Source organism: Neofelis nebulosa, chromosome 9 (genome assembly GCF_028018385.1).
Source record: "Neofelis nebulosa isolate mNeoNeb1 chromosome 9, mNeoNeb1.pri, whole genome shotgun sequence".
NCBI classification, from domain to species: Eukaryota; Metazoa; Chordata; class Mammalia; order Carnivora; family Felidae; genus Neofelis; species Neofelis nebulosa.
In genome coordinates, this window is record NC_080790.1 from 130,470,729 (window position 1) to 130,495,296 (window position 24,568).

General features: G+C 58.3%; 1 protein-coding gene and 1 long non-coding RNA gene across 8 annotated transcripts in view; one reads left to right on the forward strand and one right to left on the reverse strand.

Annotated features, from left to right (window-relative positions):
• The window catches only part of RIPOR3 (RIPOR family member 3), a 75,204-nt gene that overhangs the window by 18,112 nt on the left and 32,524 nt on the right, over positions 1-24,568 (reverse strand). For all 5 annotated transcript variants that reach the window (XM_058685952.1, XM_058685949.1, XM_058685953.1 and 2 more), the window contains exons 2-4: positions 14,014-14,132; positions 4,789-4,935; positions 1,445-1,523 (exon numbers count right to left, since the gene is read on the reverse strand). In XM_058685952.1, the coding sequence (XP_058541935.1) occupies positions 1,445-1,523; positions 4,789-4,935; positions 14,014-14,132 (345 nt within the window). The remainder of the gene's footprint in view (positions 1-1,444; positions 1,524-4,788; positions 4,936-14,013; positions 14,133-24,568) is intronic.
• LOC131485932 (uncharacterized) lies at positions 2,820-24,096 on the forward strand. Of its 3 annotated transcripts, none has more exons than XR_009249089.1 (5): positions 2,820-2,897; positions 7,857-7,948; positions 15,068-15,278; positions 17,840-17,893; positions 23,931-24,096. It is a non-coding gene; the product is annotated as an uncharacterized LOC131485932 (long non-coding RNA). The 3 variants fall into 3 exon arrangements; XR_009249088.1 differs by lacking the exon at positions 23,931-24,096 and adding an exon at positions 20,513-20,948; XR_009249090.1 differs by lacking the exons at positions 2,820-2,897; positions 23,931-24,096 and adding exons at positions 6,400-6,684; positions 20,513-20,948.

The following is a 24,568-nucleotide window of genomic DNA, read 5'->3' on the forward strand; positions in this document are numbered from 1 at the left end:
TCCAGACTGTTCCAGGCCGAGGGGGAAGAGTGGAAAACGCATGCGCTTTGGGTGAGGCAGTTCTGGGCCTGGCTGTGTTTCCCAGCCGTGTGTCCCAGGCCAGTTACTCAACGTCTCTGCGCCTCTACCTCCTCATGGAAAATGGAGTGGCCACAGAACACATCACCTGCCCCGCAGGGTTGCTGTGAAGGGCAAAGGATGAGGTAAGCCCTCAACAAAATGGGGGTCACTGTGATTTGATTGTTTAAGGGGTGATTTCAGCCATGGCCAGAAGAACCGAATGCAGTGGGGGTGGAGGAGGCAGCCAGCGCCCCCCCCACCACCCCAAAGCCTGGGGGTTCAGGCTTTGGGAAATGCAAATCCAGACTGGTCCAGCCACGCCAGGGGCCAGGGGCCAGCCAGGCAAATCTCAGTGTAAAGGGCCAGACAATAAAACTTTGGCTTGGGGGGCCGCATGGTCTCACCATGGTAGTCTGAACTCAGCCACAGACCACATGTCAGTGATGGGTGTGGCCCGTGCTGATAGACTTTATTTCCAAATAGGCCCTAGCTCGCCCGAGTAGCTGAAATCACTCTATTTGAGCCTGGAGGCGTTTCTACAAGGTTGGAGCTTCACTGGGGAGAAAAAGCAAGACGTGGGGGAGCGGGGAGAATTGTGACTTCATTCTTCTAACGCTGACCCAAACCTTCCATGCGCTTCCGTATGGATGTTTACATGACGATGGGACCGGGGAGGAAACTGTGGAAGGTGAACTACCAGATTGTCCTCAGGGGTTGAACAGCGTGGGACACAGAAGACTGAGGGGAGAGCGGCATGAAGCTGGAAGGAGGGAGGGATCAAACCCTCCAGAAGTGTGTGCTTTCCCACGAATGCATTTATGAGAAACGATACATGTGCGGTTATGAGAGGAAAACTCCGTGTTAGAAATAAAGAAATGGGGAAGTTCCCGAGGCTTTGGAAAGAAAAGTAACTGTGCAGGAAAAGTCAAGAAGCAGCAGCGTCCAGGGAGGCAGGACCCCACGTCCGTCAGCCCACTGTGCGGCCCCAGGGCGGCCACGCCTTCCCTTGCCTCAGTGTGCCCATCTGTGAAAAGGGAGTAGCGAAAACGGATGAGCCTTTACACGGCTGCCCACCTTACAGTTACTTCTAGAGCCAGAGAGTGGAGGTGGACCCTGCCCGAGACTGTGGACTCCTGAATCTTGAGGCATGGGGCAGGGGGAGGGGGGAGGAGGGAGGGCAGAAGCTTCCCAACAGTCCGTGAGGTTAAATTCCTCAGGGTCCAAGTGAGGTGAGTTCATCACAAGACAAAGACAGTCCATTCCTCAGGCCTGAGCTCCGGGACCGAGATTTACACCCGTGATGCGGGCAGGGGGGGTGAGGGAGAGTCCGTCTTTGTACCCCAGGGAGGCTGCTCGGGCGGGAAGGGGCAGGGAGAGGTCTCACCAGCCTGGAATTCCTGCGGGTGTCCTTGTGGCGCCCTGACAGGTAATCCAGCTCGGCCTGCTGGGTGCACAGATACTCCCTGCGAGGAGAACGAGGAAGAGGAGTTTGCAAAGTAGCAAAAGAAGAAGACACGGCCCGGTGCCCAGGGTTCCGGAGTGGAGGCAGCCCCAGCTGCCGGCTCGGAGAATAGAGGTGGTTCTGAGCCGGCTCAGCGGTCAGAGGGGCGGCGCTGTCTCACCCACCGGAAGCCGGGCCCCAGCTCGCTCAACCTGCAGACCCCACACGCTGGGGGCTGTGTGCCCAGCGCTGTGCAGAATGAGGAACCTCTCCATTAACAGGTGCTATTGTTACTATGCCCATTTTAGAGATGGGCAAACTGACCCTGAAAATTGGCAAATAACTCAAGCGCAGAGTCACAGCAGGGACGACGCCGAACCCGGGTCTGAAACCAGCAGTGGCCTCCGGAGGCCGCTCTCTTCACCCCAGCCCACGGGGAGGTCAGCGAGAGCCCGCCTCCCTCACCGACGAAGACAGGCCATCCTGCTGTCGGCCTGTGTAGGGCCAAGGACCAGAGAGGGGCTGGAAGACCCACTCTGGGACGCACAGAGAAAGCTGTGTGGCTGGAGGGGACACTTCACGTTCTTTTCCAGCCAAAGAGCCTTAGACGTGAAGCGTGAGGTCTGGACTCAGGAGCCACGGTGAGGCCCCGTCCTGCTTCATCAGAGTTTACTAGGCCACCCCAGGAAGGTGACTCGCCCTCTCTGGGCCCACTTGCACCATCTGCCAGGCCGCAGCTCACTCAGGGGGTGGGCTCCCCAGGAAGAAGGGGGTGCTGCTGAGTGAGCCCAGACCGGTCTCCAACGTGAGGTCCTTACAGGAATCACCAGAGCAGTCCTGGGAGATGCGCCCCTTGAAGACAGGCTCCAGGCACCCGGCCCCAGCTCCCGCTCTGCGCCAGTGCAGGTGGGGCGTGCGGTGCGCCCCGTGGGTGGCGGATGACAGATGTCCCCTGGGCTGGCGGTCAGGGCTTGGCGAGGGGGGGGCAGGTGACCTTTCCCCGGAGCCCGGGGTGGGTGGGGGAGGGTTGTGGACAGCGGGCGGGTCGGCACTGGCCCCGGAGCCCCACTCCCTGCTTCCTGGCCGTAGGATCCTGGACGAGCTGTGTCCCCTCTTTGGGACTCAGTTTCCTCTCCGGGAAAAGGTGAGGAGGCTCTCTGATAGCGTTCTTCAGGGATTCAATGGCGAGATGCCGCTGCTGCTGTTGTCACTGCTATTAATTAGTGAGAAACAGAGCAGGATCGCAAGAGGCGGAGGGCGGGACAGGCCTCCCGGCCGGAAGGAACGGCGTGCGATTCAGGACACGCGCATGCGCGCTGAACAAGGAACCTGGGGCGCGGCAGCCTCCGCGGACGCTCCCCTGCCCGCGAGCTGCTCAGCAAGGGCCACGGCACAGGTACAGGAGGGCAGGTGGGGCATTTGGGGAACCAGTGGAGGCGGGGAGTGAATAATAGAAAAGTCTAGAAAGGTTGAAGGTCAGAAAGGACCCTGAATGCCCGCCCGAGGGTAGTAGGGAGCCATGGGAGAGACTTGAGCAGAGCAGGGGTGGCAGGTGGAGAAGGGGTAGGTGGGGACGGGGCTGGGACAGCAGCAAGGGGGCTGCTGGGAGAGAGGAGGCCCCTGGACTGGGCGTCACGGAGTCGAGGAACCTGGAGGGGCTACGTGGCGGCAACACTGCACTGAAACCACAGTTCTCTCTCGAGCCCTGACCTCTTCCATGAACCTCGGGTTTGTGCCCGAACTACCTCTTTTCATCTCCACTTGGACGATCTCTCTCTCTCTCTCTCTCTCTCTCTCTCTCTTCTCTCTCTACCCCCAGTCCCTCCCTCAGTCAATCCCGTCTGCTCCACCTTCAAAATGTATTCTGAAACTGACCCTGTCCCCTGCCCACCCACCCAGCTGCCACCTGGTCAAGTCCACCATCGTCTGCCACCTGGACCCTTGTAGTGACCTTCTTACAGGCCTCCCTGCCCCTTGCAGCCCATTTTCCACGTACGGCCAGAGAGTCTTGTTAAAACTGAACTCAGACCACACCCTTCCCCCCCCCCCCCCGCCCCCGTCCCCCATGCAGAACCCAGCTCACCCAGGGTGAACACTATGTGCTCACGGGCCCCATGTCATCTGGTCCCATTGCCCCCCAGACCTCCTCACCCTTGCCTCCCTCTCTCAGCTCCCATGCCGGCCTGCTCACTATGCCCCTAATGCTCTGATCATGCTCCTGCCCCAGGGCCTTTGCACATGTGGCTCCCTTGGCCTGGAATGTTCTTTATCCATTACCTGCTGGGCTCACTCCTTCACCCCTTCAGGTTTTTGCTCAAATGTCACCTTCTTAAACGAGACCTTCTTTGAACCCCTTATTCAAAATCAGCCCCACACCTTCCCTTGATTTGTTTTCTACCATGGTACTTCCCACCATCTGACCTATTTCTGTATTTTGCTTTTCTGCCCTGTTTATTGTCTGTCTCCCATTAGGAGGCTCCACGGGGGCAGGGATTTCCGTGTTTTATTCACTCCCACACCTTGTGCCTGGCCCTCCGTTAGCCCTCAAGAAAAGCGCATGGAGTGGGGCGCCTGGGTGGCTCAGTCGGCTACGTGTCCGACTTGATTCCGGCTCAGGTCGTGATCCCACAGTTTGTGAGTTTGAGCCCCACATGGGGCTCTGCACTGACAGTGTGGAGCCTACGTGGGATTTTCTCTCTCTCTCCCTCTCTCTCTGCTCCTCCCCACCCCCCTCAAAATATAAACAAATACACTTTAAAAAAAATAGGTGGAGTCAGTGACCGAATCTTCCTGTTCTGGCCTCTGCCCAGCTAGCCAGTCCAACTCTCTCCTTCACTCAAATCCAGCCACCCGGGCCTCCTGCCCTACACTCTCCTACCTCAGGGCCTTTGCCCGTGCTGTTCCCCCTGCCTGGGATGCTTATCTCCCAGAGCCCAGCACAACCGTCGGGACCTCCTTGGTGGGTCTCCTCTGCCTCTCCCATCACCTTCCTCCGCGCACTCAGGGCTGCTGGGAGTTCTGTTACTGCTTACGTCACTTCTGTTTGGCCATCTCCCCTCTCCACCATAAGCTCCCTGAGGCCAGCATCCCCCCCGCGGCGTTCACTGTGTCCCCAGCGCCGAAGGGTGGGCCTGAGCGCGTGGCTGCACCCGGGACGCGCTTGTGGACTGCAGGAGCTCCCTCCTTGGCCTCTGGCAGACAAGACCCGACCGTGTTCTCTGAGGAGAGGCGGAGCGGAGAAGCGGCAGAGAACGCACGTTTCAGGGACAACAAACACTGGTCCTTACTTGAGGCCTCTCTTGAGTGCTTCGAAGATCTTCTTCACCTGCTGTGGCTTGGGGTCCGGGCAGACAGACCCCTTCCGCAGCGTGCCATACATCTTGGAGGATTTGGCAGGCATTCGAGCTCTCACGGAGTTCCCGTGGATGGACTTTCTGTGAGAAGGAATGAGGGGCAGAGCTGGGATCCGGACAAAGCCCTCCCCGGCGGGGGGCGGGGGGCAGGCACTGGGGGATCGGTGGCCAGAGCCCGGGGCAGTCAGGAGGCCTGGCTGAGTCCCGCCCCGCCACCGCCGAGCCGTGTGAGCTCAGGGAAGTGGCCGGGACTCTCCAGGCCTCGGTTTCCTCATCTGCAAAATGAGGGCTTGGATTTGAAGATTAAAAGACAAAGAAGAACCTGATGCGAGACATCAACACAGTGGGAAGTGCAGTCGGGCAGCCCGAATGCCAGTGTTTTCGGCTCAGTGTGGTCTGTCCGTCCGGACAAAACTACTTGGGAGGCCAAATCGTAGCCGTGGGGCATTCCCGTGGGTGGGCACTTGCTAGCTTTGCCTGCACAGGACCCACGCCTCTCCCTCTATTACTAACACCCCAGTTTTCCTCTGGGGCCCCTCCCCAACTCCGCTGTTCATGCATGTGGTTTGGAGGGAGGTGGCTTGACAAATCACCACACACACAGACACACACACACACACACACACACACACACACACACACACCCCTGCACACACATACACAGGCATTCTGAAGCAAATGCATGTCTCAGGCCTGGAGTCAACATACTCCATTTCCCTGACTCAGGGAGAGGCACAGGACACAAATCTGTCCAGTAACCCTGCCAGGAGTTTGGTTCCAGATTCACAGACAGGAAAAGGATTCTTTCTTCTGACATTGCTATTCCGGGGGAACATACACCTGGAACAGCCAGCCATTTCCTTTGCATCATGTAGGGGGAATGGAGGCAACACAGGGAGGAGCAGGTGGAGGCAGACCAATTCCACACGACGATGAGCTCCTGGATCCAGCTATGCCTGAAGCTAGACCTGCCCGTGGAATTTCACTTACATGAACCAGTTGGTTCTCTTTTCTGCCTAAGCCTTTTGGAGTTGGGGTTGGGGACTGAATGATCTTAAAAACTGATGTCCCCAGGAGCACCTGGGTGGCTCAGTTGGTTGGGCATCCGACTTCGGCCCAGGTCGTGATCTCACAGCTTGTGGGTTCGAGCCCCACGTCAGACTTTGTGCTGACAGCTCAGAGCCTGGAGCCTGCGTCAGATTCTGTGTCTCCCTCTCTCTCTCTGCCCCTCCCCTGTTCACACTCTGTCTCTCTCTCTTAAAAATAAATAAACATTTGGGGCGCCTGGATGGTGCAGTCAGTTAAGCGTCCGACTCTGTTTCGGCTCAGGTCACGATCTCATGGTTCATGAATTTGATCCCTACATCAGGCTCCATGCTGACAGTGCAGAGCCTGCTTGAGATGCTCTCTCTCCCTCTCTCTCTCTGCCCCTCCCCCCACACTCTCTCTGTCTCTCTCTCTCAAAAAAAAAACTTAAAAAGATTTTAAAAACATAAACACTAAAAAAAAATTTTTAAGGGAAAAAAAAAAAGAACTGATGTTTCCCAGCAGTGACAGCTGTGTCTTTCAGCCCTTGAAGGGTACACCAGCGTTTCAGGATTGATTATAGTAGTACAGGGTGAGGGTATCCTCGTTACAGTCCCGGGCTGGTTTCACTGGCACCTAAGCCCCTTCTAGAATCCTATGCCTCGTCCACTAAGTGCAAGACCAGGGCTGCCTCCGTCCGTCCTCTTAAAGACATTGTTTCCCAGGTATCCCTGCACCAGATGTGGCTTCAGGACTCCCTTCTCACGGGAGAAACAAGAGTGGAAATAACACTCGAACGTCTGGGTCAGTCCCTCAAAGAAGCTTCTAGCTTTTCCTTCCAGCTGCCTCCCTCCCTGTCTTCCTCTCGGGTGCACTGAGGAGCCTGCTTCAACCTGTGCTCTAAGGTTCCTCGGGGATGGAGACAGAGGGGGAGGGAGGGGGAGAGACGGAGAGGGAGGGAGGGGGAGAGAGTGAGCACGAGCAGGAAGGGGGGAGGGGAGCAGGGGGGAATAACCAGTTTTATTTGTTTTTTTGTCAAGTGTACTTCACCTCTACACTGAGGTACTACCCAAGCCTCAGTTATTTATCTGTCAAATGGGAAAACAATAGACCCTAAATGAGAGAGCAGTGCTGGGAATTCTCTGAGACACCAGGGGAAACATTCGGCACAATGGAGGCAGTGGGTGCCTAATAAATGTTTGCTACCGTTATGATAATCACATCCCATCTGTATCTGTCCCTGCGCCCACAGCCTGGAAAACAGTAGGTGCTCAGTAAATACTGAGCTGAACGGGACGAGGGAAATACAGCGTGTCGTGGGGACTAGAGAAGAGAGAGTTGGGGGAGCCCAAGGGCTCAGCGGGACCTCAAGGGAAGAACAGGATGAAGGGTCGTCCCAAGAAGGGTGTTCTGAATCAGGGGAAAGTGAGTCAGGGTGGAGGGGAGGACACGGTCCAGTCTGTGTGTGATGCTGGGCGGATAGCAAGGAGAAGGTTTGACCGAAACAGAGTGAGGAGACCCTTCCCGCCGTGTGGGAGCCGAGGAGGGGGTGCGGGGAGGAGTGGGTCAGCTCCCAGCTTCACAGACCCGGACGATGACAATCCGGGAGCATCGTGACAGTGCCCGGATAGAAGGTGCCCCCTGAGTGTCTGTTGCCTCCCACCCCTGCTGTAGGAGCTTTAAATAAACATCGATTTAAACCCCATTGCAAGGTAGGGAACCGGAGGCTCAGAGAAGTGACTTGCCCCAGATCACGTGAGTGACAGAGCTGGGACCCAAACCCAAACATGGGCAGATTCCCAGCCCGGGATCTGAACCACCCCTCTGGGGGCAAGGGGCAGGGTTCCCTCAGGGTCCTCAGAATCATCTGGAGGACCCAGGCTCAGATTGCCGAGCCCTCTCAGCAGAGGCCCCAGTCTCAGGTTCAGCAGGTCTGGGGCGAGGCCTGAGAATCTGCATTTCTAACACGTTTCTAGGTGCTGCCAGTGTTGCTGGTCCAAGGACCACGCTTTGAGGACCACCGTCTTAGGGGATTCACTCGGGGGACATCCTCCTGCTGGAAACCCAGGTATGCATCTCCCCGGGAGCCCTTCAGAGTTTGCTGCACTTTTGCGGCCCAAAATCAAGGGGACCGGACCCCCCGACTCACTCAAACACTCACCGAGGGGCTTTCTGCGAATCAGGCACCATGGTGGGAGCCGAGGGCCTGGGGTCCTGCCCTCGAAGAGTCCCCGTCCCCGGGAAGAGGGGAGGATTGAGGTCTGGAGAGCCAGGCAGGGGGCAGGCAGGGCACAGCTTCCAGCTCCTTCGGCAGGCCTGACAAGTTCACTCTGGCGCCCCAAGAGGCTGAACGGGCAGCCAGGCTGTATATCCAGCCCAGCCAGATGTGGCACATTCCACACACAGATACAGACACCTGCTGTTGACTCAGCAGAGAGGAGCTGCCCCGGCCGCCCCTCCGGTTGGGTTCCCTACCCCGGGAATCCTCGCCATGTTACATGCCAACGATCCAGAAATAGCGATCCCCGGCCCTGCCCACGCCCTGAGAACTGGGTCCTAGGGGATGTTGCAGCAAGGAAGGATCGGGGGGAGCAGGGGACTTGCCACGCTGGGAGCTTATGTTGTCTCATGAGACACAAGCTCCTGGTCAACCACCCATGGACAAATAAATCCCAGCCCCGGGGGTCATAGGTACTTAACCTCCTAGAGACTCAGTTTCCTCATTTGTAAAGGGCAGAGAAGAGTGCCTACCCCATAGACCAGTCATGAGACCATCATTCGCTCAACAAACATTTACTGAGCACTTACGGCACACCAACCAGCATTCAAGGGGCTGGAGGTAAAACAGAGACCAAAGCAAGTAAAAGCTGTGTCCCCGCGAGCTGCCATGCCAGCTGGGGGAGGCTCTGGAGCTAGGTGCCCGTGTCTCTATTCGGTAACCCCACTTACAAGCTGTGTGGCCTTGGGTAGGTTAACGAACCTCTCTGTGCCTCAGTTTTCGCATCTGTAAAATAGGGCCCGGGGAAAGCGTTGCTGTATGCGTTAATAAATGTAAAGGGGTTTGAGTAGTGCCCGGCAAAGGACAAGGGTTCCGTATGTGTCAAAGTTAAAGAAGACAGTAGGAGCGCCTGGGTGGCTCCGTTGGTTGAATCTGACCCTTGACTTCGGCTCAGGTCACGATCTCATGATTTGTGAGTTCGAGCCCTGCGTCGGGCTCTGCACGGACAGTGTAGAGTCTGCTTGGGATTCTCTGTCTCCCTTTCTCTCTGCCCCTCCCCCTGCTCGCGCTCTCTCTCAAACTAAATACATAAATTTAAAATATAAATAAATCAGTAAGATAATAAATATCCAGGCCCTCGAAGGGGCTGCGCTCCCTCCTCCCTCCCCCTGCCTGAGGCCACACCACCCACCTCCTCGAGCAGGCCGTCCACAAAGTTGACCTGCCAGGCGGGCAGAGGCGGGCAGGGCTCCAGCCTTCAGAGAGGCGGGTTTCGGACGGGCTCAGGCCCCTGGCAGGTGGGGTGCGCGAGCAACTCTGGGGGGGGGGGGTGCCGCGCAGGACCCCAGCTCACCTGCCAGCTCCCAGGGGTCCCCGGCTCCCGGGGGGTGCGTACCCTCGGCCGGTCCCCGCTGCCATCTACCCAGAGACCTCCTCACCCTCACCGCTGCAGCCGCGCCTGGCTTCACTGGCTCCCGGGGAAGCTCTGAGCTCAGTGCTCTCGTCTGAGGTTCAGCGGGACGGGCGCGGTGCCAGGCTGCTGGCTCAGCCGGGGAAGTGCAGCCTTCAGATGGCGAAATCGGGCTGCGTGTCTGGCCCGGTGATACAGCCGCCAGGGCAGAGAGCGAGCTCCGGGGGCGGGTGTCTCACCGGCTCTGGGAGCACTCAGTAAATATTAAACAGCCCCTGGCATGCCAGACAAGCTTCCGGAAGGACACGTGCCACCCGGTGGCCCCAGCCCTCACGTGAGGCCGCCGGGACGGTCTTTCTGTCTGATCGTCGAGGGGAAACACTTTGTCGGAGGCCCGGTGCACGGCTGCTGCAAGTGTGGGACCTGGGGGCAGGCGGGGCTGGGTGTGGCTGGGGGGCAACGATAGGACCAACTGGACACGTTTCAGGCGAGGACTCAGTGGGCCGACGGTGTAAGCTAACCCTGTCTCTATGCCTGGTGGCCCTGGATGGGTGGGCATGATGAGGAACAGAGCAGAGCAGGGAGAGCACCTCCACCATATCCTCTTTCTCCAACCTCCTTTCCTTGAAAATCAAAGGTTTACTACTTAGTTTTCACACCCCCGCTTCCTCTCAGCAGAGGAATTCCTGAGGTGGTGAGGACCTGGCAGGGGCTCCTAGCTCAGGAGGGTACCCTCCTGACAGCCTGGGGGAGAGGAGACCTGGCTGAGGAGTGACCGGAAGGGGGTAAGAGCAGCCACGCCTGTGAATCGGGGCAGAATGGGACGGCATCATTCATAGCAATCATTCACACCTTAGTATAAAATTTCCCCACCAGATAGATCACTTCCTCAGGTGAATTCTTTGATTATGGAATAAAAAGCCATGTCCAGAGTCAAAAGGGTTTCAGGTGCCAGGGCAGGGGCAGAGGTTGGACAAAGGGGACATCAATGAGCTTCAATCCCCAGCTCTCCTATCTGAGGTTATTTTTACCTGCCCTGCCCCAGCCACTGGGTGCCTTGGCAATGTGTCTGTGTTTCAGCCTGGTTGGATTACCTGAGAAATAAGGCCAGAAGGTGAGGCCTGAAACCCAATCTAGGCCGTCCGGCCCCAGAGCCAAGGGTCCAGACTCCTGGGAGCCAAGGGTCCAGACTCCTGGGAGCTGGCCAGAGACAGGAAGTTAAAAATAGATGCGCTCTTCCCCATCCTCATGGGCAGCTTCTTCCTTACCCTTGGAAAAGGGCACACCCACCCAGGCTGGTGGCTCCAGAATTCTCCAGAATTCTCAGAGCAGGAGAAGGAGAAGGAGCCACCAGGAGAGTGGCTATTCCGGGATATTTACAGCCATCAAGGTCATCTGTCTTAGACCAGGATGCAGACCTTGCCAGACGTGATCTTGTCTTTGCAGATGGCCAGTGAGCCATAGCGGGACAGGGTCAGACCTCTCTGTCTTCTTCCCGCCCAGAGTGCTGTCCTCAGGAGTCCTGGGGACACTACCTGGGCAGAGCTCCTGACTGGGGCCTGTGGGAACATTCCCATGGAGGCAGGAAGTCTAGAAGCCCCCCAGGGGGCTGGCAGGGGGAGAGCGGCAGGCAGGACCAGGCACAGAATTCATGAGGCCCAGTGCAAAAGAAAATGCAGGGCCCTTTTTTCAAACCGTAGTAAGGGTTTCTAGACGGCGGGGTGCCTGGGTGGCTCAGCCGGTTAAGCATCCAACTCTTAAATTTTTTTTTTTTTTTAACATTTATTTTTGAGACAGAGGGAGACAGAGCATGAATGGGGGAGGGTCAGAGAGAGGGAGACACAGAATCCGAAACAGGCTCCGGGCTCTGAGCTGTCAGCACAGGGGCCCGACGCGGGGCTCGAACTCACGGACCGCGAGATCGTGACCTGAGCCGAAGTCGGCGCTCAACCGACGGAGCCACCCAGGCGCCCCTAAGCATCCAACTCTCGATCAGCTCGGGTCACGATCTCACAGTTCGTGGGCTGGGGCCCTGCATTGGACTCTGTGCTGACAATGTAGAGCCTGCTTGGGATTCTCTCCCTCCTCTCTCTCTCTGCCCCTCCCCTGCTTGCCCTCTCTTTCAAAATAAATAAATAAACATTGAGGAAAAAAAAAAAAAGGAATTTCTAGATGGCAACACCAGAGCATTACGTGAGCACAGGGCCCTAGTGAGCACACTGATTGTGTACTCACGCAGCTGGCCTTGGCTGCCAGGGTCTGTGAAACCCCCCCTTCAGCGCCCCCCACTGCCAGACCATGGTAACAAAATCCCCATAGTGCCTCTGTGTGAGTTAGAGAAAGGTACCCCACCCTGGGTGGGCCAGCTGCACGCCAGGGCACACAGCTTGGGAGGGTTACATGGACTGGACGGCCCCCTTGGCTGGGTGACCTGTGCAACTGTCTTTAGCAGCCCTGATTACAGACCCCATGGTGTGGGGGGCCTGGTGACGCCCAGAAGAGGCAGCTCAAAAGTGGTTCTGTTAAGGAACATGATCATTCCCTGGCCAGTTGACTTAATCCTTCTCAGCCGCACTTATGGAGTGCCTAATGTATGCCTTCCTTGCGGTGGCATCCACGTTTTCTGGGCGTCAGAGGGACTGGGTGCTCACTCTCTCTGGGGCTGTGTTTTCCTGTGCTTCAGCTCTTTACTGCCCCCCCCCCCCGCCTTGCACCTTGTGTGTCCTTGCTGTGGCTCACAAAGCCCCGCAGGCCTCCCTCTCTCACTTCTATCCCCCAAGACAGCCACACACCCACTTTCTGTGCCTCAAAGCGCATCCCCACCTCGGGACCTTTGCACTGGCTGCCCCTTCCACCTGGAAGACGTCCCCAGCCCTGCATGCTCTCTGCACGTGAACATCAACTTGTCTTCTCTCTGGCCTTAAAGGTGCCCCTGCCTCACTGAGGGCCTCCTCTGAGAGCCCTGCCACCCTCCCACATCCCCGTTTTAATTCCTTCACGTGCCACCAGCTGAATCCATCTGGATTATTGTTGGCTTATTGTTCGCTGCCCTGACGAGAGGGCGGGGCCCGGTTCCGTCCCCAGAGCCCGGGACAGGGCCTGGGCAGAGTAGGTGCTCCATAAATATTTGGAGAACGAATCAGGGATTCCTAAGAACGCTTCCAGCTGAGACCCTCCAGGATTTCAGCCCTGAGACCCACTCCTCCCGGGCACGTGCTGGCACTGAGCGGCCAGGAGACAAGTGGGCGAGCTGGGAGAGCTGGACCTCAGGGACCAGGCATCACTGGGCGGGGGGGGGGGGGGGGGGGGGGGGGGGGGGCGAGTGTGCAGCTGAACCCCAGGGAAAGAGCCACAGGAAGGCCCGGTCTGGGGCACGGGTGGTCCACCTCAGGACACGGCAGTGAAGCCAAGGCCCAAAGGAGATTAAGCAGCCCCTGGCCAGGTAAGGAGGAGTCACAGGAGGGGCCAGGTGGAGGGCCCGGAGGAGAGAGCGGCCAGTGTGACAGGGAGCTGTTTGTTAGGCCGCGTGAGGAGTCCAGATTGCATTCTCAGCAGATGGGAACCCCTGGCAGGTTTCGGGCAGGAGAGGGCCGTGACGAGCCCTGGCCAACCCTGCTTGGCTGGGAGTCCTGCCTGTCCCCCACATTTGCTCAGCCAGGCAGATGTTTGGGCTCCTCGGGCTTGGGCCACTCGCGATGCCTGAGGGATTGCCCCACCCCTGGGCGGGCAGCTCCCCAGGCTTGCACAGTGCCCGACATGAAGCCCAGGACCAGTCTGTGGCCCCCAGGAATGGAAATGAACCTTCCTCCTGGGAAGTACCTGCAGCCGAAGGAGACTCGTGGAACAGCCATGAACTCACATCCAGTGGGGCAGCCCTGACCCCAGGCCCATCTCTGCTGTTCCTCCTCCTTTGAAAATTTCCTGCAAGCACCTACCGTGTGCCAGCATGTGCCGGCTGCTTGCCTTGTGTCACCTCATCGTACGCTCACGACAACTCTGTCGGGGAGGGACACTCGTGATCCCCATTTCACAGATGAGGAAACCGAGACTCAGAGAGGTGAAGTCACTTGCCCCAGGTCACAGAACTGGGATAGGTGGCCCCACGTCCCATTCTATCAAACAGGAAGCACATTCCATCCTGACCCCGCCCCCAGACTAAGTTCCAGGGCTGAACGAACCAGTCTTGCTGTGTGACCTTGGGTGAGCAGCTCCACCTCTCTGAGCCTGTTTTCTGATCTGCTAAGTGGGCCTGATAAGCTCACGCATGTGACTTCCAGGACCAACTGCCAGGAGCATGTGAGATGAGACGGCTTTGGGTCTCAAGGAAATTACAGGTTTCTCCCAGCACCAAGTGTCACATGCACACACACACACACACACACACACACACACACACATGCACACACACTGTCCTGGGCTGCAGACTTGGCATCAGAGAGAGCTTCAGGGTCACAGGCTGCACAAGACGAGCCAGCCCTGTACCCTCCTCACGGGCAGAACTTACGCGATCCTCCGGCTCTGTGCGCTGCTGAAGCCCGCGAAGGAGGCGCTCCGGCCCACGACCCCCACGGCCCCCGCGTCCCCAGAGGACAGGAACCGCAACCTCACCGACATGGCCGTCACCTACAGGGAGAGGACAGGAGAGTCAGCCTCGCACTGCCGCCTGCCGAGTGCGGGTCGCGGCTGGTCCCCCTTTACCATGGTCCCCAAGGTCCTTACAACAGCCCCACAAAGGGGGCAGCTGGTGCTGTCCCCAGCTCACAGATGGAGCTCAGTGAGGCTAGGGAACTGTTTGGGGCTGGCAGCAGGAGCGAGATTCGAACCCAGGTCTCTGTACTCTGTGCTCAGGTTCTTAATGGCTGAGCAATGCTGAGGCTCCGGCAGGGGGGGGGTCAGCTCCTCCTGAAACCATAGCTGACCTCTTCTCAGCTACTCCTCTCCAGTAACCCTCACCCCCCTCCACAAACACTCATGGAACGCTGTGTGCCAAACACTGTGCTGGAGACACGCACTGAGCAAGACAGGCAGAGTCCTTGCCTTCCAGGGCTCCCGGTCTGGCAGGGAGGCTAATGAGCCACCAGTTACGGCGGGACCCAGGGGGTACTCGACTTAGCCATGGAGGAGGCGATCAACTGCTGAGAAGGAAAGGCTGATAAGGGGAGAAGGAGAAGGGAGAGGGAGGGGAGGGTATCTGAGGCAGAGGGAACAGCATGGGCAAAGGCCCGGGGGTACAGAGGACACGGCGTAATCCAGGAACAGAAAGAAGAGCTGTGGTTTGGGCCGTGACTCCAGGGGAGGCTGGAGAGGCCAGCAGAGTGCAGCTCCTGCGGGGCCTTGGTAACCCCAGGGAGGAGTTTGCCCTTGCAATTGGGCAAGGGTGACTGGGAGCCATGAGAGGGTTTTGAGCAGGGGTGACAAAGCCCAACTCACATGAGGCCCAGCTGCTGGCATCCAGGCCCTCCAGAATCCCTGGATCCGTTGCCCCATCTCTGATCCAGGCTGCAATGAGGCCAGCCTAGAACCCTGGCTGTCTTTTCTTTTTTCCAAACCGCCTCTAGGTTGGAAAAACGCCACCGTATCCCTCGGGAGTATCGCCAGTGCCTTCCAGCACCGACAGTCGAAGGTTCTTCTGCATATCTGACCTGAATCTCTGCTGCTGCGTTGCTCCTCGGCCAGGGTGGAGACAGTCCGAGGATTCCAGGGACCCCACTGCCGAAGCCAAACCTCTAAAAAAGCTCCACTGCACCACCTCCCTCGTATCGCTGCTTGGTAAGGCCCCTGCCTCCCAACATCCGTCCACCTGCCAGAGTCCACGCCTTTGCTCAGAGCTGGGCCTCTCCCTGGAATAACGTTCTCTTTCGAGCCACGTCTGTCCAGCGTCCCGCCCTGCATTTTATGTGTGGTCAGCCCCCACCATAGGCTCCAGGGCCCCCCTGGCAGATCCGTGCGGCCCCCACAAGACTTCGCCTCCTCCTAGGCTCCCCCCATCCCCACCCCACACTGTGCTGTACATAGCGCTGAGGACTGGAAACCGAAAGGCCAGACCTGCGCTCAGACCCCAGCTGTGCCACTCGCCGGCTCCGGGCCCCGGCGGTCACGTTTGCAAAGCAGAAAGTCAGAGAAGGACCAAGGAGACCGTGCGCTGAGGGTGCACAACACGGAAGGGAAAGAGCTGGTTGTCTCTGTGCCGTTGGCCGACAGAGGCCCCCGCCCCGCAGGGGGCTACAGAGGCGGACGAGCCCGGGGAGCGCCCTCCAGCCCTGCCGGGGGAAGCTGGCGAGTGTTTGCTGAGCACCCACTGTGTGGCAAGCCCCAGCACCAAGGACTGTCACATGCTGTGGATCCATGAACAGCGGCCCTGATGGGAGCCACCGTCTGTTGAGTGCTGTTACTAAGTCAGCCCTGCGCTAAATGTCTCACGGAAATTATCTTAGCAAATCTACGCAGCCCCTGAGGCCTGGGAGCTGTTGCTGACCTACTTGGATAGATGGCGGCATGAGACCCAGAGAGGGGACGAGACTGGCCCAAGAAGCCCGCATGGAAGCAATGAGACAAGTTCGGAACCTGAGTGCGAGCGGCTGCAGACGCCATCACTTCCGACTGTGCGCAGTCAGACGTCCCCGTCCCGCCTCTAGATGTCCCAGCCCCACAGGGAGGTCCCCACGCTCCCTGCCTGTGCCAGGCTGCTGCCAGCCTGGACCAGCCCCTGAGCGTCAATCGTTACTTTCTTGGGAATTTTGGTAGCTTGAAATCAGCCACGGCAGGAATGTGTACACCCTGGATGTCGGCAAGTGCTACAAATTTGGGCTTTTTTTGTGGTTTTTTTCCCCTGCAGGGTGTGTGCTCAGGGTGGCACCGGGGACCTTCTCGAACTCTTGAGAGCCCCCAGCCAAGCTGGGCAAGGGAATGAGGGGGTAACAGGGAGGGAGATCACTGGGGTCACTGGTTGCAAAGAATACTCTGGTGCCAGCCTGGGGACTGGGGGCTGGGGACTGGGGGCTGGGGGCTCGGGGCTGGGGGCTGGGGGCTGGGGAATGGGAGCTGGGGGCTCGGGGCTGGGGACTGGTGGCTGCGGGCTGGGGGCTGAGGACTAGGGACTGGGGACTAGGGGCTGGGGGCTGAGGGCTGGGGACTAGTGGCTGCGGGCTGGGGGCTGAGGACTGGGGACTAGGGGCTGCAGGCTGGGGGCTGGGGACTGCGGGCTGGGGACTGGGGGCTGGGGACTGGAGGCTGCGGGCTGGGGACTGGGGGCTGCGGGCTGGGGGCTGGGGACTGGGGGCTGCGGGCTGGGGACTGGGGGCTGGGGACTGGGGGCTGGGGACTGGGGGCTGGGGGCTGGAGGCTGTGGGCTGTGGGCTGTGGGCTAGGGGCTGCGGGCTGGGGGCTTCGGGCTGGGGACTGGGAACTGCGGGCTGGGGGCTGGGGACTGGAGGCTGTGGGCTGGGGACTGAGGCTGGGGACTGGAGGCTGGGGGCTGCGGGCTGGGGGCTGGGCGCTGCGGGCTGGGGGCTGCGGGCTGTGGACTGGGGACTGCAGGCTGGGGGCTGGGGACTGGAGGCTGTGGGCTGGGGGCTGCAGGCTGGGGACTGGGGGCTGCGGGCTGCGGACTGGGGACTGCAGGCTGGGGGCTGGGGACTGGAGGCTGTGGGCTGGGGGCTGCGGGCTGGGGACTGGCGGCTGCGGGCTGGGGACTGGAGGCTGGGGGCTGGGGACTAGAGGCTGGGGGCTGCCGGCTGGAACACCCTTCCCCTACCTTCCCTGCTCCATCAGTTACAGTAGACTGCGGTTGGCAACTTCTCTGCTCCCCCATCAGACAGAGAGGGACCTGCAGGCGGGGCTAGAGTGTTCTCTGGTGCTTGGAAGATCCACAGCACATCCTTATGGGACCAGAAACAGTGCCTAAAAGGCTGGGCCTACGGCTGCCACCGTACTAGGCTGTGCAGCCCATGGTGCCAGATAAGTGGAAGCCTCAGGCTAAGGATGGAGATAAGGATGGGGATGAGAATTTCCACTAAGTGCTAGATTCCAAGGCAGAGGCTGACAAACATTTTCTGTAAAGGACCAGATGCCAAAGTTTTTGGCTTTGCAGGCCATATACCCTTTTAAATACCCACAACTATTTACCTCTATTGTTTTAGAGCAAAAGCAGCCACAGACATCATGTAAATGATGAGCATGGCCACGTTCCCATAAAACAGTACTCACAGCTATTAATGGTTGACCCGTGGGTGCCCAGCACCCTCTGTGCTACCGACTCTAAGGGCTTAAAATCTGATTTAATTCTCCCGACATTATATAAGGTAAACACGATTATTATCCTCATTTTGCAGATAAAGAAACCGAGGCTAGAGAGCAGAGGAAACGACTCATCCAAGGTCACACAGGTAGGAAACAACAGAGTTGGGATTTGGACCCAGGCATAACGGGCCTTAAAAGCCTGGTCACTTCATTCAAAGTGGCACCTGTTCCCCGGGGGGCTGTGCTGAGGACATGTCCCCACCCAAGAGCCAGACCCAGGCTGAATGGAAGCAGGTCACGAAAGGGACCTGCCAAGCTAGAAGCCTAGCATTGGGGGTGGCCAAGAAAAATCAACCCCATCCCCTGCAGGCTTCAGGGTGTGGGAGCCCGGCTCCCCGGGGGCTTCTGGGGACCAGCATCAGTTCCCAATCAGCTCAGCTGCTCCAGAAGGGAGGCCAGCGGCCACCCCCAGCCTCCCCCACAGGCCCTGATGGGGTTAATCCTGGCTGTTGACTGGTTGGCCCCCTGCGATCTCACCCAGCTGGGTTTCTTGCTGCAAAAACATCTCTCTTCTGGTAGATGGGCTGGGACGGCCAGGCTGAGACCCCCAAGATCTCAGGAGCCTTCACTGGGCAGCCCCTGACAAGACCCCGTAAATGTTGGTCACTTTCGACCAAGGCTGATATTCTCAACGTTTAATCAGTGACCCAGCAGGGGCACTGACCACTCTGAACAGAGGTCGGCACTCAGAGGCTCAGGACAGCCCTGGATATAGCTGGCACTCTGCGGGGCAAGAGAGATAAGCCAGAGAACTCGCTGGACCCCTGAGCAGAGGAGAGAGGCACAGAAGTCATGCAGGTCCCAAACCTTTGGTGGCAGACAGGACCACCTCGTCCCCGTGCGTCCCTCGCTGCCTCTCGCTGGCTCGGTACCCTGGGGCAGCACCCGCTTAGACGGATGGCTTGGACACAGCTGGTGAGTGCAGCAGGGGCCAGGACACCTGGAGGGGCTCCTCACACAGCCAGCGGCTCCCCAGACACTGGGACCATCGTCCGGGACCTCCTCCCCGAGGCGCGGCTGGAGGGAGCCTGAGCCCACTCCGCTAAATCTGGCCAGCTCACTGCTGGCCAGAACCACCCGCCAGCCCAGGGAACCTACAATTTCACCTCATTTGGAGGTGATGCTTCTAAATTTAGCGGCGTGGGCTCTCAGGGCTGGGTGGCTTTTATGCCTGAGTCCCTCACTTAGGGCTCTTTTATATCCGCTCAAATGCCAGGCAGGGCTTAGTTTGCTTATAGGAGTTTCCAAAATAGTCCCTTTGGTTTAGCACGAAAGGAAATGGTAAAATAGCCCAGGATGAGGAATGTGAGTTTATACCTAAGAGGGATGGGCGACCCGCCGAGGCCGCTCTGGGAACCAGACTACTGTCTACACCAGATGGAGGGCAACTCCCTCATTTCACCGGCGAGCACGCCCGGAGTGGTCACGTGACTTGCCCGGATCACCCAGAGGTGAATGGAAGGGCCAGAAGAATCCACGCCCCTCCCCCCTGCCAGCTCCACGGCTGCAGACACCTCCAGGCCTCTGCCCAGGCCGCGTCCTCTCCCTCCCTGGCACGCTCTTCCCCCAGGTCTCCCGGGAGGATCCCTCCCGGCTTGAGATCCGGCTGAAAGGTCACCGCCTCAGAGAGGGGGCCTCTCTGGTGCCCCCTGGCGACAGCGGCCTCACTCTTCACCCTGTTTCAAATCCTGCAGAGGACTCACTGCCGTCCCAAATTGTCTTGTCAAGGTGCTTGGCAATTGTGTGGCCCTCGCAGGAGTCCCAAGCTCCGTGGGGACAGGGACTTTTTGGTCTTGGTCACAGCCGTATGTCCCAGGGCCTCGCCAAGTAGGGGACCCCAGTAAGTACCGGTCCGTAAGTGATTGCTTGAATAACTGAACGATTGAAGGACATCTCTTCAGACCTGTGTCTAGGGCTCACTTACTTGATTTGTTCATTCAACACACACATATCGAGTGCCTACTGAATGCAGGCACTGCGCATACGGCTGTGAACTATTAGGGTATGAGGCTGGACTGTGATGGGGAACTAGAGGCGTGGGGGGCAGACAAGGATCCCTCACCCAGCCAAAGGGGAGTGACCGGGGAGACCCCCTGGGGGAAGCGATATGTTGAAATCTAAAGGAGGGGGAGGAATTGGCAGGGGGAGAGAATGGGATGGAAGAGTGTGCCAGGTGTTGGGAACAGCATGTGCAAAGGCTCAGAGATAGGGTCAACTAGATGAAATGCAATTAGGTGAACTTAGTACAGTGTGTGTGGCTAGAGCATCAGGTACGAAAGAGGATCCCTGAGGGGCTGAGTGGGGACCAGGCCTCTATGGGGACGGGGGTTTAAGCTGCATCCAGGGAGAAGTAGGCAGGACAGGACTCCAGCACCCTCTGGATTTGGTAATGGCACCCTTGAGTTCATTCACTTACTGAATATGCCCTACTGCACACCTGACCAGACAATGCTGTGTCTCCGTAGACAATGAATGAGTGCCTGCTGCATGCCAGGCCGTCGAACCCCGCACCTCCGTCCAGGGGCTAGGGGCAGTCACACTGGAGACGCCTCTGTCCCTTTGGCCCAAGGCCCATGTCTCCTGGGCCAGCACTGACTGCCGTCTGGGGGAAGCTCAGATACCCTGTACGGCCTACACCAGCTTGACCTGGGTTTTTGCCCTCTGCACTCGATCCCTCACCCACCCACCCCTTGCTTCCGCCACAGACAAGACCCAGACATTTGATGGTCCCTGAGAGGGAAGATCCCACAGCCGAGCCACAGAGGACAGAAGCCACGTTAGCTCTGACACCCGCCAACTCGGGCTCCCCTTCTCTCTGCGGAGCCCCTGGGGCCCCGCCCCTACCAGATGCTTTCAGATGCTTCTCTACCCGCTGCAAGGAATCTGCTCACCTCTCCTGAGCCAGGGAAGCGTGCCCAGGGGATCTCTGCATATGATCTGGAACAAGTTCCCTCCTCTCTGAGCCTCTGTCTCCCTGTCTGTAAAGGGGGAGGGCTGGGCTAGAATTCGGGGTCCCCCAAGCGCAGGCCCATCTGAGCCAGGTGAGGAATGCATAGTAGACACCGTGATTCACCTGGCAGGAGAGTCACTCTTGCCTTCGCCCCCTTCCTCTCCTGGCCCCCCAGCCATCTGACACTTGCCCCTCCCCCCCCCACACACCTGGGTGTGCCCCTGCAGATGGCCTGACGGAGTCAGATGAGCAGACAGCACCGGTTTCTAGTGGAAAAGAAGAGGAAGCAGCATCTTGGGGAGCCCTCCCTGTCCCCCCAGAATTCATTGTCCCAGGGCTGCAGGGCAAGTGGAAACTTCCTGGCGGTTCAAGACGAGGCATGGGGGTCGGGACCCAGGATCCAGGAGGGCCCCTTGCCTCAGTTTATCACACAGTCTACAGTCCCCTGTGACCTTCCTGCCCAGGGCAGCCCTGGGAGGTGTCCACGACCCGCCCCAGCTCAGGCCGGGAGGCACAAGAGGACCAGTCACGTGAGTGGACAGATAGGCTATCTCATCAGGCTTCACGGCGCACCTGTGACCATCTCACAGCTGAAAACCCTGCGCGAGGCCACCAACGGCCAAGTGCGAGGGAGCCCAAAGGGCTCAGCCACACGGAGGAAATTTCCGTGGCAGGAATTAGGAATATGGTTTTGAGGAATAATGACACGGGAAGATAGAAGATGTCGAAAGTAACATGTTGAGCACAAGAGACCAAGATGTCAACGATACACGACACGCTCTCCGTTTTATTTCTCCATCAATGCCTTACCAGCGTTCTACCGTGGGCACGCATTCCCTCCCAATCAGAAAAAAAAGAAAAAAGTTGATTTGAAGAAAACGGAAAGATTGGTCACGTGTCCCTGGTTGCATAGTAATCAAGCTGCCAAGTGGGCTCCGACCTAGAGGACGATGCTTTTCAGGATGAAGCTGGGGTCACAAGAGATGCTTTTCTCTTAAAAAAGAAAGAAAGAAGGAAAAACAAACTTTTAAAGGTCCACGAATATCATCTACACTCCCAGCTAACGCCAGGGGGCTTTTGCGAGGTAAAGATGACTCATGAATCTCTGTGAAATATCCAGAGGGTGTTTTGATTCAAATGCCCCCCCTCAGCGCTCTGAGCTCACCGGGGACGTCACCGCGGGGGGTGGAGGGGGTCACCTGGAAGAGACAGCACCCCTTTGGGGACAGGGCCTCCTGGGGCCGCCGTGGGGGCGGGGGAGCGTGGAGCCTGTGGAGCCGGGGGCACGTGGCCGGAAAGACGGAGCCCCGATGCGGGATAACAGAGATCGGGGGGCAGCCAGACCCCTTCTCAAACAGGTGGGGCGGGAGGGAGGGACTGAGCCAGAGGCACGGTGCAGACGGACCCCTCCCGGCAGGTGGTCACGGTGCTTGGCCAAGTGCCTCTGTTTGACGCTAAAGAGGGAACCCGGCAATATTGCTAATGAGAACCGGCTTCTGCCACGTTCTGCGCTAAGAACCAGCTCCTTTCATTCCCGGTCCCCGGCAGGCCTGGCCGCGGCTTCGCTCTGAGCGGCACCCCCTTATCGCGTGCCGGACGCCGGGCCGAGAGCTGGACACGGCGCGTCTCCCCCGCAGCACGCCTCTGAGGTGGGCGCTCTTCCCACCCCCGTTTTACAGACTGAGAAACTGAGGCTCGTAGAGCTGAGGTGGCCAGAACTAGCAAGTGGCAGCGTCCCGTCTTCGACATCTCGCCTTAAAACACTTGCGTGTGGGCAGTGTGACACAGGTGTGCGTACCCCTCATCCACGTCCTAGGGGTGGCCGAGCAACACGTGTGGGACCCCCATCAGAAGCCCTCACTCCAGAGTGGTTACGGGAGGGTCTCAGGCAGAGCTCCACTGACACTTTGGGCCAGAGCATTCTTGGCCGGGGCGTGGGGGCGGGGGGGTACCCTGTGTATTTAACCCCTGGACACCAGGAGCACCACGCCCTCCAATGGTGACAACCAAGAGCGCCCACAGACACTGCCACGTGTCCCCTGGGTGGCAGAATCACCTCCAGGGGGAGCCACTGGGTTAAAGCAGCTCTTCAACTCTTGAGGGTTCGTGAATTAGCGTCGCGGGCATTCGGGGTAATTTTCACGGGTGAGAGTGGAGGCGTTGAAGGCGCGACCTTCCGTGGGTGGCAAATACTTCCCCCCTCGCATGAATGGGGGGTAGGACTCTGGGGGGCCCAGCAGCCCAGCATCTTCAGAAGGGGCCCCGGGGCTGCAGCTCCCATTGGGCCTGTGCCAGCCCAGCCCCCGCACGCACGCACCGGCACCCTCACACCAGGATGCGGACAAGGGCCTGGAGCCTCAGAGCGGGGGCTGGAGCTCGGAGAAGAGGTTGGTGGCCCCTCGGGGTGTTTGCTGTCAACATCAGAGTTCTGAATGACACCTGCCTTCCTCGCAACCCCCGCCCGGCAGCGAACAGAGACCCCAAGGCAACCTGCTCATTTTGTCCCAAAGCACCCGACCATTGATGAGCACACACTGGTTTGGGGCCACTTAGCACAGGCAGGACTTGGATTCAAACCCAAGGGCCGCCTCGGTCACCCACTCCACTTCGGGCACTGGATGATCTGCCCGAATTCTCCACGGTCGGGGACACAGACGCTCCCTGCTACTCACCCGCACAGCTGGACATCGGAGCCACCTCTCCTAAACCGTCAGGACAGAGAAAGAACGCCATGCCCGACTGCTGTCTCTGCTCACCTCTGCAGTTAGGTTCCTTTCCCAGAGCACCGGGGACTCGTGCACGGGGCCCACGAAAATGGGTGGATTACTTTTAAAATCAGAAGATAAGAAATGAACTTTCAGGGGCGCCTGGGTGGCTCAGTCGGTTAAGTGTCCAACTGTTTGTTTGTTTTTTGTTTTTTGTTTTTTTTTTTTTTTTAATTTTTTTTTCAACGTTTTTTATTTAGTTTTTGGGACAGAGAGAGACAGAGCATGAACGGGGGAGGGGCAGAGAGAGAGGGAGACACAGAATCGGAAACAGGCTCCAGGCTCCGAGCCATCAGCCCAGAGCCTGACGCGGGGCTCGAACTCACGGACCGCGAGATCGTGACCTGGCTGAAGTCGGACGCTTAACCGACTGCGCCACCCAGGCGCCCCTGTTTGTTTGTTTTTTAGCGTCCAGCTCTTGATTTCGGCTCAGGTCGTGATCTCCAGGTTCATGAGATCGAGTCCTGCGTTGGGCTCTGTGCTGACAGCATGGAGTCTGCTTGGGATTCTCTCTCCCTCTCTCTCTGCCCCTGCCCTTCTTTCTCTCCCTCTGTCTCTGTCTCAAAATAAGTAAATAAACTTAAAAAAAAAACTGCCTTGAAAAAAAAAGAAATGAATGTTTAGGTTAAACAGAATGTTTTATATTATAGTGTATATGTGTTACTATTTCTATATTAATAGCGTGTATTTTACCCATCCTTAGGCCAATTCAGTGGTAAATACACTATTTGATATTTCTTATACAGGAAGAGTCCTGTGAAGGCCAAGGTGCTGGGGACTCAAGAAAGTCGCCACGGGCCCTGCCCTTTGCCCTCTGCTCGCCCTCCTTCGAACCTGTCTGACTCCAGAACGATCCTGCCATCTCCAGTCCACAGGCTCCCTCCCCAGCTCCTTCCCACCCACACCTTTATTTTACAGATGCAGCGAGCCCGTCTCTCCTCCCTCCCCCTGCTCCGGGTTACCCTCCACTCTCCCTGCTCCTCCGGCCCAGGCAGAGGGGCTGAGAGAGCAGCCAGGCGGGGCCTTACACTTGACCTCGATATGCT